A 12,881-nucleotide genomic window follows, 5' to 3' on the forward strand; every position below is an offset into this window, starting at 1 on the left:
AGGGTCTCATCAAAAGGTGAATGTGTGGTCAGTGTTTGTGCATTCCTTACCATCCAACCACCTTCATGCTCACCCCACCTACGCACCCCCATCTTTTTATTTTGAGTAATTATCATGAAAAAGCTTTTACTTTGAATAATTTTATTTGCATATAACACCCCCCCCTACCTCCAGTGAAATTATCTCTAAAGCCTGATCTATTTATTCTGGTGCTGGTGTTGTGCAGACACGATGGACTAAATGGTCTTCTTCCTACATCAAATTTCCTTGTAATCCAAAATAATTACCCTGTAAAGGCCAATTTGAAAACGAGTCAGGAACACTATTTTTGTGTACTGTATTTTATTTACTTGTGAACAGCTGCTGGATTATGAAGCTCGTGCGGAGAAGCAGGTCCCTCTGCTTATGCGACTGAAACGATGGGAGCTGGCCCTTCTCAAAGCCATTGAGAGTGGAGACACAGACCTTGGTATTTTTTTTCTTTCTCTTTTATTTGTCCCTCTACATGCATGTTGCCATTTCGGGTGCAAGGTATTTTGAAAACCTCCATTGTTTCTCCTTAAAACTGACTTAGAGAAATTTTGTGAAAATAATTTTTTAAAAAAAACTCTTGTTTAATCATTTTTTTAAATTTGTTCTGTGTTTTTCTTATTTTCCTCTGATTGATGTATTTTATGTGGTACTCTTTTTGCAGACTTTCCTTTATTCTGCTTTGGAAATGAATATTGAGGATTCTTTAACTCCTGCAACATGACTTGTTCTGGATAAGGATGGCATGTTCATCTGACCTCTCAATGAGAAAAAAGATTTCTGAACAATTTTGGAATCAAATCCTGATTTGAATAATTCGGTCTTGTGAACCCCTTCTTCGTTCACCACCAGCCTGTGTATTAAAACAAGGCATGCCAACCCATTGAGGCATGGCATGCCTTTGAGTGGGATCCACCATAGGTCACTTGCCAATTTTTGTGACTGTGTAATTTGAAGGACTTGGCATTACTAGAAACACCTGCTCCCGATGGGAGCGGCCAGGGGAGAAGGCAGTTTATGTGTATGTGCATATAAGCACCATTTTTCACAGTTGAGTTCCATTTGTATTCAAAGTCCTTTCCACCTTAATTATACTTTTTAGCTCACCTGGAACGTGGTTCCGGGGAGCTTATGGGATGGCACATAGTCCGCCCGTCCTTCCATCCTTCCACAAATACTTGCAACTTCTTCTCTGAAACTACACACACGATTTTGATGAAACTTTATCACAACCTTCATCATTCGTGATGTACCAAAAATTGTTTGTTCACTGCATGAAAAAATCCAAGGGTATCTACTTTCGTCTCTGTTACATATTTTGTGGGTCATCCATGCCTACCAGTGGTTCCAGAGTTTCCTCTCCTGCCGCTACCAGGTTAGCGTCCAGGGGTATTGCCACTATTTTTTATTCACACTTGCTTCGCCAATGATGCTTTAGACTCGGCCATGTCATTATCCTTATTATTGTTGTTAATATTATTATTTTGCAATGACATGAATATTATTTATTATTTTCATTATTGCTGATGTACCATTTAAAACGAAAAAAATGTCCTCCGAAGGTAAAATGCTTGATGTCCTACTTTATCTTCGCGTGACGTACGGACCTCGGCATGTTACTATTATTATTATTGTTATTATTAATATAAATATTATCATTATGCCATTATCATCAGACAGAATTGACAGATTAATTTGTGGGTATAATTTTTTACTTCCAGTAGGTGTGCAGACCAATGACTCTTCGTTTATACACCGCTCGTGTGTATGTATACATGCTTACGTCAAATTTTTCTCATGTGATTAAACAATGTTAGGAATCATTAGGAATGGGGTTATGCATCAAATAGAGGTTCCTATTGGCCCGTAAAGGTGTCAGGGCAATATCGTATGTCACACTTGAAGCCATGCCTGTGAGAAATCACATATGAGGCCCCAAGATGTAAATTATAAACAATCCATATACAGCTCACATTTAATCAGATTGCTAGAAAAATCGGACAGGCAATGGGATACATCATTCATGCTTAAAGACTAATTTAAGCACCTTTATTAGCTAAAGATCTTTGCCGCTTACTTGGAGGCCAGGCAAGTTGAGGTGGCTCAATCGGGTCCATTAGTCTGTGGGAGATGCGATGAGCAGAGAATGCCTCAGAGACATTGGGCTTCCACAAAATTTATTTTGGTCTTGTGCTAAACAACACTAGTGACCAGCGACTGTTTAAAAAAGGTAATCATACTGTTATGGTTTGGGGGTTGATAGTGCATAGTGGGGGATGGGGGGGGGTTCTTGGAGCTGCTTCCTCCTTACCTGAAGCTGACAAGCCATGGATAACTCTGCAGCCTGATGGGTTTCTAGGAAACCGTGGACGCAGGAAGGGACAACCAGCTCGAGCAGGGTCCTCGCGCCCAGTGTCACGTTACCTTACCTAGTGAGCTAGTTATCTCAATTGGGGAACCGCGCTCTCAACGTCCCACCCATTTTTATTTATTCAGTACGGCTGAGCGAAACCGGAGGTGGGGGAGTTGGTTATCTGGCATAGTGAATCGGTGGGGTGTAACATCCCTCTATTAACTCTATTTAGTACATACACAATATCAAACCAATGAAGGAAAAGACAACCTGGCAGGTTTATAATAGTTTACCAATGGTTCAACGAGGTACGTTTTTATCGGCACAGTTATTTACACGCAAATATTCACAAGACATGTACAGACATTAGAAACATGAGAAAAGTCTTAACCCTTAGCACAGAAGTTCCCCTTACAAAATCCTAATTATCTTGGGACAGAGTGGCGTGCCACACCACTCCAGAGAGAGATATATATATATATATATATATATATATATATATATATATATATATATATATATATATATATATATATGTATATAGATCAGGACTTTGTGTCGGCCTCTTGCTCACCCCACACAAACAGGCAGGCCTGCGTCGGTCCAAAGTGAAGTGAAGGGTAGGGAGGGAAGGAAGGGAAATGTGAGTGGCGTGTCGGTGCAGCATGTCGGGAATTTTGTGTATGCATGGCTGCTGCGCCAGAGGATTGCATGCTGCCGTTCGCCCTCCGAACTCTTTGGTCAGCCTTCGTCGGTGCACTTGTCCAGGCATTAACTCGTGATGGCAGGTTCGTCTGACAGCTCAGAGTTTGTTTGACAGCCAATGGCTTGGCAGACAGCAGTGCAGCAGCAATAAAGCAACAGGAAGGCAGTTCGTCAGATGGCTGCGGCGTCGTTCACAAGCATGTCTAGACTTTTATTGAGCTTGGAGCGAGGTATGACCAAGGTGCTTGAGGAATTCTCTTACTTACTCACTCATGTTACGCTTCCATTGGCCCAGCGGGTTGGCTCCACCACGTCTGCATGCCAGAACCACACTCCAAGAGCACAGCGTTAGCGTTTCTGACAGTAGTGTTGAGCATGTAGGAACAGCCTCTCCCAATGATGGCAACGGCAGTGCTAATGTCGGCTTCGAATGTGTGTCAGTGTAATTGTGATGTTGGTGTGGAAAGGTGCGGAGTGGTGAGGGTGGGGGGGGGAATAGGATGGAGAAAAGCATTCAAAGGGTTTAGGGATGGGAGGTACTGGAAATGATTTAATAAAGAGGGGGTTTACAGGGTTCGAGAGGTAAAGGGGAAAGGTTTTCAGGGAAGCTTCCTGTTACGAAGGTAAGGTACCTGACGAAGCACATTGACTGATGAAATATCTAACAAGAGAATTCCTTTATGTGTTGAATGCTCCATCCCAGGGTCCATTTCCATAACTGCAACAATTCGTTGGATGGAATATTTTTCTTTTCTTTTTTTTAGCACTGCTGCTGCTGCTAAGTTCAATTCCGCATTTAATATTTTGAAATCCAGTTCAAGTTAAGAGATTGGAGAGCTTATCACATTTCAACTGTAATGTTTATTAATGTCAAGTTGTTTGGGAATGGAGGGGGGAGGGGATTTGAGATTTGGTGGGAAGGGGTTTGGGAGTATGGAAGCATGAGGTGAGGTGAGAGGAAGGTTGAGTGTGGTGGAACGTTACAATTCATAGTCTCATCAAAATGATTCTGTAGAGAATGACAGTGAAGATGGAAACAAAATAATGTCTGAAATACATTTTCTACTGGCCATATTATAATCACCACCCGGAGAGAAACAACATCCGGAGACAAACACTGTCCGGACACGTCCAGAGGTAACCACCATCCAGATTCGTCCGGAGTATTAAATAACGTGTGAATACAACTCTGGACATTTATAAGCATTGCAGCTGAAATGCGATACGCTCCAGAATCTCTTAACCTGAACTGAATCTCAAAACTTAAAATGTGGAATTGACCTCCAATGCAGAAATTGGAGATGCCTGGAGTGTCAAATAATATGCGAATTGGACAAATGAACACTTTTTATAAAAAAAAAAACTTTATCAGGCAGAACTGCTTGCTGCTGAGGTCAATTCCGCAGTTTAAATTTTGGAATTTGACTCAGGTTAAGAGATTCTAGAAGTTATCGCATGTGTACAAACAAAATAAAAACACGAACACTGGCATCTCCAACCGTTTTATAAGCATTTTGATGTATCCAGCAATTTGTCAGAATGAAGGTGAAGCTTTTTTTTTAATGGAAATCGCCCCAAACAAGGCATAAAGCCATGCCAGGTAAGGGGCTGAGGGAAGGTTAGATAATTATGACGATAAAGCGAAACAAAATAAAAGAAAGAGAAAGAGAAGAAGAAAACATCCAAGACACAGAGAGTCGCAGGTCAGGTAAAATGCGATGTAACCTCAAAGATATAAGAAGTAGGAATTGACATTCTTCATAAAGCTGGGTAGATCGTAGATAATGAGAAGCACGTTACAGGTAGTGGATTCCAAAGCGAGACAGTTTTATCCCTCGTACTCTCTGCATAGCCTTTTGTTCTGCACTTTGGATCAATTATAGTGCATGAGTGTGCAGAGATGGCAAACTGAGTCTTGATGATATTAGAGAGGAAAGTGGGGAAAAAGTTTTTGTAAGCGCTTTATCATCGAGAAACCATTGCAGCCTATTCAAAGTCGAGGCATTGTTGAGCAAGCCCAAAAAGAATGGTGAATTAAGATCCCAGCAAGCTGACACATGGCTAACTCAGGGGCTGACCAAGGCTGACCCTTGATAAAGGATAATTAAATAAGGCTGTTAATGATCTTCAAAATGGGTGTTTAAATTAATCCAAGCACTGAGATTTCATTCATGCACTACCTTTGGAGTTCCCTTAGTATGCAAGCAAAGTTTGGGGCCACTCGGTTTCATGGTTTTGGAGTTATGAAGCACACACACACACACACACACACACACACACACACACACACACACACACACACACACACACACACACACACACACACACACACACACACACACACCCTCGTTCTCACTCTTGCCCTTGCCCTCACCCCCTCTCTCTCTCGCCCTCTCTCTCTCTCGCCCTCTCTCTCGCCCTCCCTCTCGCCCTCCCTCTCGTCCTTCTTCTCGTCCTTCCTCTCGCCCTCCCTCTCTCTCGCCCTCTCTCTCGCCCTCTCTCTCGCCCTCTCTAGCTCTCTCTCTCTCTCTCTCTCTCTCTCTCTCTCTCTCTCTCTCTCTCTCTCTCTCTCTCTCTCTCTCTCTCTCTCTCTCTCTCTCTCTCTCTCTCTCTCTCTCTCTCTCTCTTTCTCTCTCTCTCTCACACACTCTCACACACACATACATTTATTATGATAGATATAATGTGGTTTAACCATCATTTAAACTGTGTGCAAGCTCTGCTCTTTGGAGGATGTTGTAACAATCCTGGTAACAAATTATGAATCAATGAAAATCTCAGACTTTAATCCTTGCATAATCAAATCAAGTGTCTAATGTGTACGTCGTTACAGTGTACATGGTTATTGTGGATCTCAAGGGCGTGTTAAACCAGACTGACTTTTACTTCACTCTACGCAAGTACCCCGTGGCACGCAACCTTCAACTCAAGGTGATTCTGTGTGGTTTTTAACGAGGAAGGCGATTGGGGATTTTGTGAAGAGTAATTACTTCATTTGTTCTTCAATGAATTTATTCTTAGACTTCTCTTTCCATTATTTTCCACTGTTTCCCCACCAAACGGCAATTTGCCATCCGATCGATGCGCTGCCCTGGGGAGATGAGACTTGAGACGCCAAAACAAAATGACATAAGTTTTCTATTGTTCAAATCTCTGTGAAATATACGCTTGCTTGGTCATTCGTATGTAGTTTTGAAAACCTTTACCACAATTGTCTCAAAAGTTCAATTTCATATTTATTCAGAACATAAATTTATACTACACTCATTATTTGTAATGTTTACGAAGTAGGTGAATTTGCTTTTACTATCGTGTTTGTTGTTGAAAATTTAATTATGTTGTGTACTCCAAACACATTCTTTTTGAGACTTTTAAAAGCTCAAACTGGTCTGGCAGTCAGGAGTGCCTGTCCCATTTAACTGAGGTTCAGATTGTGTCTTGTTTTGAGGTACCCACGCTCGCCTGGGTTGGTTTCTTGACCTAGCTGTAAATTATCGTCCTGGTGTTTTGCAGGAATGATGATGCATCGAAAATTTCACCATCAATCAGATGGACATTCACCTGAGTGTTCCATCTGCTTGCATTAATTGATGGACGTTAGAGATCCCAGTGGTGTCCTTCACAAAGAGGAGGCAAATTATCACCGGCACCCTGAACAAATGACAAATTCCTGCCCAAAGCTCCTTTGGTGGATCGTCAAGCTTGGCCAGCCGGTTCATGAACGGCTTGGGGAAAATATGTCCGATTCATGGTGATCGCACAAGGTGGAAATAATTGGAGCCGATTATTAGATAATCAATTAGAAGTGGCATGTTTATTTTCCACCTTGTCAGTTCTTTTAACATTTCAGATTCTCATGATTTATTGCCTCTGCCACCGAAGATGGATGGAGATTATGTTTTCACCACTATCTTTCTGTCTGTCTGTCTGTCTGTCTGTGAGTAGGATATCTCAAAATTTTGTGGACAGATTTGGACGAAATTTAGTGGACAGGTTGGGTGTGAGACAAAGACGAATTGATTAGATTTTTGGTGAAAATCCTGATCAGGTTACTATAATTTTTAAAGTGATTCTTCACCATTGAGAGGGCCAAAAATGATATACGTATAGCACGATGTTTAAAAAAGTTGTGGACAAGTTGTGACAAAATTAGGTGGGTGAGTTGGTTAGGTGACGAGAACAAACCGATTAGATTTTAATTCAGGTCCGGATCTAGATCTGGCCTACCAGTGGGATACAAAAAGTAAAGTGTGCAGCCTGCCGGAGGTATGCGCTCTACTGCATGCTGTTGTAGTTATTATTAGCTTATCTGGAATTGAAATTCCACGTGAGGTATTGTCATCATACACTGTCTGTCCTTCCGTCTCTTATTTTGATTTCTCCGGACAAACCGCTGGGCCGATCTGGCTGAAATTTGGCAGCAACATTCCGCTCCTGACTGGTAACAGGGATTGGGTTGCAAAGCTCGTTCCGTTCATGTGACTTAAAGTAGGACAAAATGGCCAACATAAATGTATTCAAAAATCTTCTTCTCCAGACCCACCAGTAAAAATGCTACCAAGTTTGGGTTACAATATTAGGCTAGTGCCCAGATAAACTACAGGTCCATTGGTATTAGTATAATTATTACCTCTGCCACCGGAGGTGGAGGAGGTTATGTTTTCACCCCTTATATACGTATATATTGTGGCGAATCTGGAAGCCATAAGCACACAACATACAGGTCCTATAGATCAGCTATATCGGTAAGTACGTGTTGCCATTTAGTTCCCTTTTCCCTTGTCTAATGGGAATTAAATGTACGTGCGCTGTACGTTATTGTAATAGTTAGGATTTTAACAACAACAACACATAACAACAACACACCTTCACCTCGTTTCCTCACATCGACGCCGTTGTCTACGTGCGTTCCACCACGTACGTGGGCGGAGTTTCCTCGACCACCAGAGCTCTGACTCCGCCCCGGAGAGATGGAATGTTCCCCCCGACCAATGGGAGGCGTGAGACGTCTCAGACACTGACGTTCCCACGAACCCTGGACCAATGGGAGGCGAGATGTCTCAGATGGCGATCCTTCCCACGACACCCCATCCCGCAGGAGAAATGTCATATAAGAAACGCCAGGGCCTTGGAAAGAGAGTCAGCATCAGCGTCAGGGTTGAGTGTCAACGTCAGGGTTGGGCGATCGGGTTTGAGGTGCCGGAGATCGACTCGTCTGGTCTGGTGGGCTTGGCAGCGATTGGGTTTGAGGTGCCGGAGATCGACTTGTCTGGTCTGGTCAGCTTGGCAGCGATCGGGTTCGAGGTGCCGGAGATCAACTCGTCTGGTCTGGTCAGCTTGGCAGTGCTCGGTCGTCTCATCAGGTCCACCTGGCGTCCGACGCTTTTCCTCCGTCCCTGGTGCTTGAAGTGGCATCGTTGCTGCGGGTTCGAGTCCCAAAGAACCAGATCGTAGAAGACCACACGAGGTGGAGAGGTCCAAGCGCAGGCTCTGGTCTCCAGCTCCCTGTCCTCCAGCTGGAAGACTTCAATAAAGACCATTGGGGTGTGTGTGTGTGTGTGCGTGCGTGCGTGCGTGCGTGCGTGCGTGCGTGCGTGCGTGCGTGCGTGCGTGTGTGTGTGTGCCCGTCTTTAAGTAGAAACTGTTAAGTGCCTTGTACATTATTTGCATTTCATTTCTATTAGTCGTGATAACTCTGCTTCTTTCATGCTCCCCTCCTTCCCCACCTATTCTAAATAAACCCATGTGTTAAATGTATCAGTTCATTTTTGTGTTTCTTTTATTGGTTTAACACCGTCGGTGCGTGTTGGAGAATTAGCCAGGCTGTTGCCGCTGTAAAAGGGACATTTGGACCGATGAAAGCTCGGTGACCATCCGCTCAGGTCGCACACGGTTCGAGCACGCTAGCGACTCGTTCCGTACGAGCATCGTCGAGGGTGAATTTCCCCAGTAGTTTGGACCACGTGGGTATTTAGGTAAATTGAAATTTGCAATCGACCCTACCCCACGTGGTCGACCTATTGGCGAACTTCGGTCCGATAAGGGACCCGTCGGCTCCGGAGTTATCCGGGGTGACGACCTATACATTCCGGGTGATCGGTGGAGCCGACTCTACTGCTCCATCTGGTGGTCGTGCTCGCAGCCGACGCCCGGCCCCGCAACAATATAAGGGGTGAACGTATTTCTGTCTGTTTGTGTGCAGGATATCTTAAAAAGTTGTGGACGGATCCGGATGAAATTTTGTGAACGGGTTTGGTGTGTGACTAGGTCGAACTGATTAGAGTTTGATGAAGATCCGGATCCGGATCTGGCTTCTAGAATTTTTAAAGTGATTCTTCACCATTGAGGGATGGGGCCAAAAACGATATAGTGCTGTGTATAGCCTGATATTACAAAAATGTATTGAGGTTGATATGTTCTCGTGGATCAGGCATTATGTGGCAGAGGTATGCAGTCTACCGAGTGCCCTTCTCGTTATTATTATGATTATATATTAATATTGAAGGACCAATTTTGTGCTCCTCCTAGCGGTCGCGTCACGTTTTTCTCGGTACTGTGACCTGGACTGAAAGAAACTTCGTACCTGTAAGAGTGCATCGCACATAGTGGCAATAGTCAACCTTCAACTCTGAAGCATCTATATATTAATACTGAAGGACCAATTTTGTGCTCCTCCTAGCGGTCACGTCACGTCTTTCTCGGTACTGTGACCTGAGAAGTTTTGACACGGTGTACGTCAAAGTAGACACGTGCACAAATCAGGGGACTTCTTCACAAGGAGTAGTGTACACCAAAAATGTCGTGTACAAGGACGTTTTGTAGGCCTCATTAGGTAAGGCCATGGAGTACATCGACTGGGATCCAGCTCTTACAAGAGCCGCCACTGGTTGTCATATTGGGCTCATGGAACGGAATCCGTCTGTGACGGGGTTTCAGCTAGTTAGTATTATTATTACCAGCAAATACCACCCATCACTTCACTTACGGGAACACTGGGCGGGGGGGGGGACAAGGGTGGAGAGGGGGAGGGAGGGATGAGGGGGCAGAGAGAGGGGGTAAAGAGGGAAAGCAAGAGGACAGAGGAGAGAGGGGGAGAGGAAGGAGGAGAGGGAAAGCGAGAGGACAGAGGACTGAGGCGGGGGAGAGGAAGGAGGAGAGGCAGAGAGAGGTGGGAAATGGGGAGAGTGAGGAGGGAGGGAAAATGAGGGGGTGGGGAAAGGGAAAGCAGCGAGAGGTGAGAGGAAGGGAAGGCAGACGTGCGGTGGAGCTTTACTTACAATTCATACTGTTTCATCAAAATGATTCTGCATAGAATAACAGTGAAGACAGAAACAAAATAATGTCTGAAATTCATTTTCTATCGGTGATACTATAAATACCGCCCAGGCGCGTCCGGAGACGAACGCTGCCCGGACCAGTGTGACCATTCTTCATTTTCACAAATGCCAAGGTGAGCCAATGAAAAAAGCCAATAATTCACAAGGTTTCGGAAAAGCGATGATAATAGAAAACCTCTACGCCTAGAAAACCTATAGAAAACCAAGACGCCAAGGTGAACAACGATTAGCCAAGATCTTGTGAAAAAGTCAAGGAGTGGTCACACTGGCCCAGACACCCAGAAAGTATTCAGACCCCATGACTTTTTCACATTTTGTTGTGTTACAGCCTGAATTTAAAATGGATTAAAGTTAAATTTTTGGTCTCCGATCTACACAAAATACCCCATAATGACAAAATGAAAACATGTTTTCAGAAATTTTTACAAACTCATTGAAAATTAAATCCAGAAATATATACTTTACGTAAGTATGCACCCCCCTGAGTCAATACTTTGAAGAAGCGCAATTGGCAGCGATTGCAGCTTTGAGTCTTCTTGGGTATGTCTGTATCAGCTTTGCACATCTGGATTTGGGGATTTTCTCCCAGTCTTCCTTGCAGATTTGCTCAAGCTCTGTCAAGGTGGATGTGGAACGTCGGTGAACAGCAATCTTCAAATCTTTCCACAGATTATTGATGGGATTCAAGTCTGGGCTTTGGCTGGGCCAGTTCAGGACTTTCACATTCTTGTTCTGAAGCCATTCCAGTGTTGCCTTGGCTGTATGCTTGGGGTCATTGTCCTGTTGGAACATAAATGTTCGCCGCACTCTTTGGTCCTTTGAACTCTGAAGCAGGTTTTCCTCAAGGATTTGCCTCAATTTGGCTCCATTCATTGTTCCCTCGATCCTTACAAGTCTTCCACAACCTGCTGCTGAAAAACATCCCCATAGCATGATGCTGCCACCACCATGCTTCATGGTAAGGATGATGCTAGATGGATGATGAGCTTTGCTCAGTTTCCACCATACGTAGCACTTTGCATTCAGGCCAAGGAGTTCAATTTCTGTCTTATCAGACCACAGAATCTTTTGCCTCATGCTCTCAGTGTCTTTCACGTGTCTTTTTGCAAATTCTAGGCATGCTGTCATGTGCCTTTTTCTCAAGAGTGGCTTCTGTCTGGCCACTCTCCCATAAAGCCTCGATTTGTGAAGTGCTGCAGAGACTGTTGTTCTTCTGGCAGGTTCTCCCATCTTAGACAAGGAGCTCTAGTTGTATCAGAGTGGTAATTGGGTTCTTGGTCACCTCCCTGACCAAGGTCCTTCTTGCTCAGATTGGTCAGATGGCCAGCTCTAGGAAGAGTCTGGGTAGTTCCATATTGTTTTTATTACCTAATGATGGAGCTCACGAAGCTCTTGGGAACTTTCAACAATCTAGAAATTGTTTTATACCCTTCCCCAGATCTATGCCTCCTCACAAATCTATGTCGGTGTTCTCCGGACAGTTCCTTGAACTTCATGGTAGAGTTTCTGCACTGACATGCACTGTCACCTGTGGAACCTTATCTGTAAAGGTGTGTTTCTTCATAAGTCATGTCGAATCAATTGAATTTGCCACAGGTGGACTCCAATCAGGTTGTGGAGATATCTCAAGGATGATCAAAGGGAATTGGATGCACATGAGCTCAATTTGGAGAGTCATAGCAAAGGGGTTGAATACTTATTGATGCAAGACATTTCAGCTTTTCATTTTTAATTGATTTGTAAACATTTCTGGAAACATGTTTTCACTTTGTCATTATGGTGAAAACATAATGTAGCTTTACGTAAGGTGGATACCTGGATACCTGGAAGGTGGGATCTTACACTTTTGTGTAGATCAGTGACAAAAAATTCTATTTAATCCATTTTAAATTCAGGCTGTAACACAACAAAATGTGAAAAAGTCAAGTGGTGTAAATACTTTGTGAAGGCACTGTATAATACATCGTGGTTATATAGCTCGGGTAATTCCAATTGCACTGGCTCACGGGCTGACACCAGAGGCCTGAAGCTTGAAGCCCACGCATGTGTTAACCTTCACAAAATGGTGGACGTATGGTTTAATTATTTTATTTTTTCAGGTTACAATTGTGGGTGGAGTCAGGCAAATCGTCCAACTAATCAGGTAGTCAGTCTGTTCCAAACAAAAACGAAGGAGCTGTGTGTTAGATGACTTGTAATACTGGCTTTCACCATGTGGTGCCATCCAACACAATTACATAAGAGCGTTGGGGTTTTGCCATAGAAAAAAAAAAGGGATTCCCACAGAAAACTGGGTGTGGCCTTGCAATTGATCCTTGGGATGTGAGATGCTGTGCTTGGATGGAGACCACAAACATATCAGGGGTCGAGAGCATGAGACTATCACCATTCGTCCTGGCGGTTCGCTGTCACTCCACAATACCTTGTCAGATGTTTTCCTTTCTCACATTCACTCG

The 12,881-nt window shown here is 43.8% G+C and overlaps 1 protein-coding gene across 2 annotated transcripts in view; it reads left to right on the forward strand.

Moving 5' to 3' along the window:
- Positions 1 to 12,881, forward strand: part of VPS16 (VPS16 core subunit of CORVET and HOPS complexes) — a 78,056-nt gene that overhangs the window by 59,210 nt on the left and 5,965 nt on the right. For both annotated transcript variants that reach the window (XM_085882663.1, XM_085882662.1), the window contains exons 17-18: positions 361 to 469; positions 5,922 to 6,019. In XM_085882663.1, the coding sequence (XP_085738789.1) occupies positions 361 to 469; positions 5,922 to 6,019 (207 nt within the window). The remainder of the gene's footprint in view (positions 1 to 360; positions 470 to 5,921; positions 6,020 to 12,881) is intronic.

The sequence above is a fragment of the Eptatretus burgeri genome, chromosome 5 (assembly GCF_056783735.1).
Source record: "Eptatretus burgeri isolate ZD-2024b chromosome 5, Ebu_testis_v1, whole genome shotgun sequence".
NCBI classification, from domain to species: Eukaryota; Metazoa; Chordata; class Myxini; order Myxiniformes; family Myxinidae; genus Eptatretus; species Eptatretus burgeri.